This window comes from Echiichthys vipera (assembly GCF_963691815.1).
Source record: "Echiichthys vipera genome assembly, chromosome: 7".
Classification (NCBI taxonomy): Eukaryota; Metazoa; Chordata; class Actinopteri; order Perciformes; family Trachinidae; genus Echiichthys; species Echiichthys vipera.
This window is the reverse complement of record NC_139832.1, coordinates 4,860,209-4,866,326: the sequence shown is the minus strand read 5'-3', so window position 1 is coordinate 4,866,326 and position 6,118 is coordinate 4,860,209. Positions and strand designations below refer to the sequence as shown.

The 6,118-nt window shown below is 49.2% G+C and overlaps 1 protein-coding gene across 1 annotated transcript; it reads left to right on the top strand.

Moving 5' to 3' along the window:
* The first annotated feature begins 289 nt into the window (after positions 1–289).
* Positions 290–5,059, top strand: dusp6 (dual specificity phosphatase 6). Its single transcript, XM_083916210.1, has 3 exons — positions 290–1,281; positions 1,589–2,017; positions 3,385–5,059. Exons 1-3 carry the CDS (start codon positions 879–881, stop codon positions 3,696–3,698), a joined length of 1,146 nt encoding a protein of 381 aa, XP_083772336.1. The 5' UTR covers positions 290–878; the 3' UTR covers positions 3,699–5,059.
* The last annotated feature ends 1,059 nt before the right edge of the window (positions 5,060–6,118 follow it).

Genomic DNA, 6,118 nt, shown 5'->3' with positions numbered 1-6,118 from the left:
CCCTCCCTCTCCCTCTCTCTCTCCCTCTCTTCCTTCCTTCTCCCTGCAGTTCTTCTGTTTGTTTGCACTCACTTGATCCGGAGCGGAAATTCCTCTCTCCCGTTTTTTGTGAATGACAAACTCATTAACAATTCATCAACACGCGCCTGCTCCATCCGGCCCCCGTTTCCAAGGCGACCGCCGCGGGGGCTCCTCTGATTGGCCGCCACGACATAATGCATCCAATGAAACGCCTCCTATTTGTAGCCATTCAGCAGCCTGGCGCCGCAGAGAGAGATAGAGAGAGAGAGTTGAGACTGAGACTGCAGAGCTCCGATTCACATCGCAGTCAGACAGACACACAGACAGACAGAGAGGCGAGCGCGAACAAGCGGCATCCGCAGGCACAAATAGACGCGCATAACCCGCATGGTTCACATCCAGAGAATCTCCTCTACCGCACCTTTCTGCTGTGGATCTCCAGGAGGCGGACGAGCCGTGGAGTTATTATATAAGAGCAGAGGGAGCGTCAGAGTCAGCCTCGTCGCAGGGCCGGTGTGACTCATTGATAAATAACACGGGCTCTCTCCGGACAGATGCATGAATGACCGCCAGTGAAGGCAGCCCGCAGTCGGGGAAATCTGTGAAGGGAAACGCGCGCCTTATCCGCCCGATTCACCGAGAAGCGCACGGGACATTTGGGGATCTGACGCGTCTCATTTCTGCGCTTTTCCCATATTTTTGACACCGTGTTTGCGCTGCTCGGTCGCTAGTGGAGCTGTGGGCCCTGAACACAGGAATCCCGGACCGATTTTTTTGGGGTTGCTGCAACCAGGAACTCCGTCCGAACCTCGCTCCTTCTTCTTCAAATCTGCTTTTTTTGAAACTCCTGCGTATAAATGCTCGACAAGCTCAAGCCCGTCATCCAGCTCGACTCGGTAATGGCGATCAGCAAGACGGTGGGCTGGCTCCGGGAGCAGCTGGAGACGCGCAGGGACGGCCTGCTTGTGATGGACTGCCGGGCCCAGGAGCTCTACGAGTCCTCGCACGTCGACACGGCCATCAACGTGGCCATACCGAGCCTCATGCTCCGACGGCTCAAGAAGGGCAACCTGCCCGTGCGCTCGCTGCTCTCCGACGGCGAGGACCGGGAGAAGTTCGTGCGCCGCTGCAAGACGGACACCATCGTGCTGTACGACGAGTACAGCCGGGAGTGGAACGAGAACGTGGACGGGGGCTCCGTGCTGGGTTTGCTGCTGAGGAGGATGAAGGACGAAGGCTACAAGGCCTATTATCTGGAGGGTGAGTGCGGTTCATTCACATGTTCGTGCCGCGCGTTCATTCACGAGGTCCTTGTTTTCATTGGAGCTGCACGTTTACAGCTTTATAATAAGCATGATTATGAAACATGCAACATGTCCTGGTTATTTAGCTCTTTAAAAAAACAAAACATAATAATAGAATAATAATCAAAACAAGCTGTTTGCAGACATTTGCAGGGAATTAAAAACACGCGAGAAATGACTGCAAATCAAGTTGAATTCACATTTTTGCAGCATTACATCCTCTCTCATGTATTAAATGCATTTTTTTCTGTTCCATTCCTCAGGCGGCTTCAGTAAATTCCAGGCCGAGTATCCAACTCTGTGTGAAACCAACCTGGACGGCTCCTCCAACACCAGCTCCCCCACCGCCCATGTGCTGGGCCTCGGCGGGCTGCGGATCAGCTCCGACTCGTCAGACATCGAGTCGGACATTGACCCGAGCAGCGCCACAGATTCGGATGGCAGCCCGCTCTCCAACCCGCAGCCCTCCTTCCCGGTGGAGATCCTGCCGCACCTCTACCTGGGCTGCGCCAAGGACTCCACCAACCTGGACGTGCTGGAGGAGTACGGCATCAAGTACATCCTCAACGTCACCCCCAACCTGCCCAACCTCTTCGAGAACGCAGGAGAGTTCAAGTACAAGCAGATCCCCATTTCGGATCACTGGAGCCAGAATCTCTCCCAGTTCTTCCCCGAGGCCATCAGCTTCATCGGTGAGTTGATCCTGCAGAGCTGCAAACACACTGCAGCTGCAAACTACTACCCTCAGGCCCCAGGGCTGTGTACTGCTCACTCACTTTCAGGGCCTGCACGTAATGATTATTTACATGGTTCCTTAAACTGTAAATTATTAGGTTTGAGTCATAGCTATGAAATGGAAGAAATGTGGCCTGCTAAAAGTAAATACATGATACATAAAAGAGAAAAGCAGCCAATCCTCACAACTGACAACCAATTTATCAAGTGATTATTTGACTAATCATTTCACCACTATCCATATAATCCCCCACTTTGAAGACCGCATGTGGCTGATTTGAATGCAGGCAGACAAAGTTAAGGGGCCGACGCAGACAGTCACAGACATAATCTTATTAATGGGACGTGTCTTATCACTCCCAGGAAGTTCTCGGGTTCTTATTGTGCAATTGAGATTAGATGAGGTGTCCCCGGCTGTGATCTTATCAGTCATTCAGGCAGGGACACACAGAGCGGGCAGATTAAGGCCATTGTGTCGAGGCAAAAAGGAATACAAGTCTTAGTGAAATGGCGCACAGGCTAAAATGCTCCGTATAAACGATTTGACTTCAATGGAAGGCATCCTGGTCTATCTCTTGTCCTGGGGCTTGTGTAATTGCAGCACAAAGGGCAACGTTGAAACAGGAGAACGGGGGAGAGTGGACAAGGGGAGGGCAGTAATTTGAGCGCAACAGGAAGGAAGTGGCATTGAAAGTAATCTAGGACATGGCATCCACCCCCCCCCCCCCACCCCCCTCACATTACAAAAGGAGCCATTTACAGGCCCTGTTGACATCCTGTTCGCCTTGACAGGGTGCCCTCATGACTCCTACGCTTACACGCCCCAAATGGCACCATTGTCGGAGTAACCCTGGCGAGCGGAAGAATGGTTTAATAGACCGTAATAGTCAATTTCCTAACCGGCCACTCTAGGCCAAAACAAAAGAATGTCCTGAATGTTTATGCGTGCTACTGCAGCGGCCCCTGTTTGTTGACTGACAGGCCTGGGAGATAGCCACGATAATAACTTCCGCTGCTCACCTCCCCCTGGACCCACTCCAACTTCCAACACAGCTTGACTTAAATGTCACAGATGTTTATCACAATGTTTTTGTCTGTGCTGACGGACTCATGTGTCTGAAATGTGCAAATAACAGCCTCCTAAACGGTTTTGAAAAGGCAAAGAAAGCTAAATGAAGATGGCCTCTGGACTTTTTTTGACATTTTACTGACTCAAAATTTGGTTGATTTGTCAAAAAGCTTTAAACCACACATTGCTCTAGATCTGTTGTGTACTTCTGGACAAGGTCATTAATGTTTCCGACCCTTTTTCTCTTTCTACCAGATGAAGCACGAGGCCAGAAGTGCGGCGTCCTGGTCCACTGCCTGGCCGGCATCAGCCGCTCCGTGACCGTAACGGTGGCCTACCTGATGCAGAAGCTCACCCTGTCCATGAACGACGCCTACGACATCGTCAAGATGAAGAAGTCCAACATCTCACCCAACTTCAATTTCATGGGCCAGCTCCTGGACTTTGAGCGCACGCTGGGCCTGAAGAGCCCGTGTGACAACCGCATTGCGCCGCCGACCCAGCAGCTCTACTTCACCACGCCGACCAATCACAACGTCTTCCAGCTGGACCCCCTGGAGTCCACGTGAGGTCCGCCGTCACAACTCCTCTCCTTCGCCGGAGGCTTCGTGGGCCTCCTGTTGGAAAAGCTGCAAAAAGTATCTTCTTTTTTTCCGCCATCTGCGGTGGGACAGGGCTCTTGACCTTATTGATACAGCTGGTTCGAGGCCACTGCCGCTGAGCGTGGTTACCCGAGGGCCAACGCTGTCTGGCCAGGACGCAGCTGCTGTTGACTAAATGAGGAGAGACAGTAAAAGAGACACAAAAGAGGAAGAGAAAAGAGCGCAGATGCTTTCTTCAATCCTATATCACTGTCGGACTCCTGACGTCTTATATCTCTTTTTGTTGTGGCTGAGGAAGGGATTTGTCGGACTGTACGTTATGCTTCAAAGGTCCTGGGCTGGTGTGCCAAAGAGACATGATTGTTCAAACTGGACAGATCTAAAAAGTACATTTTTTATGTTTGTTTTGGGGTCAAGCGCCGCTTCCCCCGAGACATCGAGGTGCGTTATCTCCTCTGTCTTCCGTGAAGACTCGCCTGTGTGGGGTCGAAGCACCTCAGCTTTAGATGGCACACTATATACTGGACTCAATTTTGCATTTGTGGAGTCTTTTCAAACCTTTATACATTGTGTATATATCTTAATATAAAGTACAATACAGTCAAAGCCTCGCTCTAGTATATACCCTTTGCAACAAGTGGGCACTGAAGATTCTTTGTTACATATTCTACTTTTATGTAAGCGAACTGCTGCACACTGATCAGTATGTTTGAGTTGATTATGCCAAAAAATCAAGTAGGCTTTTTCAGAGAATTGTGCAAAATATGTACATGTGTAATATATTTGATAATCGCTTTACGTGTGAATTCAGCCGACGGGCCTTGGTTTTGCACCCGCCCTCTCACAAATCAAAGTCACCTTGGTTGTTTGCCTTACTTTTGTGCTCAGAAGGTTTTTACTGCACATTAGCCTTCAGAGAGGTTCACCAGTTTTTTGCATCCCAGAGATGATCCTTTATTTTTTTTAGTTTTTAATTTGCCACCATGTTAAAGAGAGCGTACTCGTGTTTGAGTCGGAGTGGCCAACGCGTGTTGATGTCTGAATCTCCGAAGGTTAATGTGAGTAATTCCAATCTGTGCACGAGGGGTAAAAAGTCTGACGTGTGGACAAAGTTAGGAGGCTTTGCTCACCTCGCCTCTTCAGGGAAAACTCTGTGAAATGCAGTTTTTATTTGTCAAGATGAGAGAAAGAAGAATCCAGAGCTTTGGAGGGTCACGTCGGCCCTCCACAGAGAAGGCCATTTTCCAGAGGAAGCCATCTGGGTGACCTCTGCCAACCCCCTCCACTTTCCTCTCTTACGAATGTAAAGAAAAGATAAGTTATTAATAAATTGCTATTTTGTCTACACTTTCCACTTTCCGTGCCTAGTTCTTCCATTGACATACTTGGTTGGTGTTTTGTCTGTTTCTCCAGTGACACCTTCTTGCAAGTGTCCCCTCACTCACAGCACAGTGTTAACCAGCAGGCAGGCCGAGTCACGACGGCAATAACAGTCGCCGTGAATCATGAGGCTGCTCACGAAGCTCTATTCATTAACTGCACCACCGGACACATCTCACGCCTAAATTTCCAGTTCAGAATTAGCATGTCCCGTCACGTGATGCATGCATAACAAAGCGTCACGTACATTCTGTCCTCTGTGATGAATCATTCACAAACTCCCAAAATGCTACTCAACAGGTAGCAAAGTGATTCCAGTCACGTTGTAAACAACCCGACCGGTTTGTCCAGGTTTTGTTTTGCAGTGAGGGCTTCGGGTTCACACAAACACTCCCCTCGGGTGCTTCCTGAAGGCGGGGCCTCTTCATTCAGCCATCAAAGGGAGCTGAAAGTACCTAGATATGGTGTTACTTGATAGCGAGGGCAGTACCTGTAAAGACCTGAAAACCCAGGAGAGGGGGGGGGGGGAGTGGTGTGATCTCACGCAAGCAGCTACTCGCTTTACAGCTCAGTGGAGACCTGCGAGCTCTGCACCGATATTCCCACACACAGCAGTGTGTGTGTTAATTCTCTGGAGTGTGGAGCAAGGGACAAGCAAAGCATTGATCTCCCTGCATCAAAGTTAACAGACAAATAGGCATCAACTGATTACAGAAGGGGATTTCTGAAGACTGACTCCTGTGCAGCTCATGTGCTCGTCGTGGAGCTGAAGTAAAGAGTGAGTGGGTCAACACAAATCACACTCTCACTCTTATTAGCTGCTAAGAGTCACTTTAATCAAGATGTACAGTGAATATGTAGGCAAAATACACAAAATACAACTATTAATGGTATAGCACCAACAATACCTCTCTTATATCAAAGGCAGACAATGCAAAATATAAGTGGACAGTACTTTTATCTTTACAGCATCATGTTCGTACTTAATTATAGAGGCAAACATATAA

Coding starts and splice junctions, on each gene's coding strand:
- dusp6 (XM_083916210.1), top strand. CDS start 879: ATGCTCGACAAGCTCAAGCCCGTCATCCAGCTCGACTCGGTAATGGCG. Junction 1,282..1,588: donor CAAGGCCTATTATCTGGAGG/GTGAGTGCGGTT, acceptor TCCATTCCTCAG/GCGGCTTCAGTAAATTCCAG. Junction 2,018..3,384: donor CGAGGCCATCAGCTTCATCG/GTGAGTTGATCC, acceptor TCTTTCTACCAG/ATGAAGCACGAGGCCAGAAG.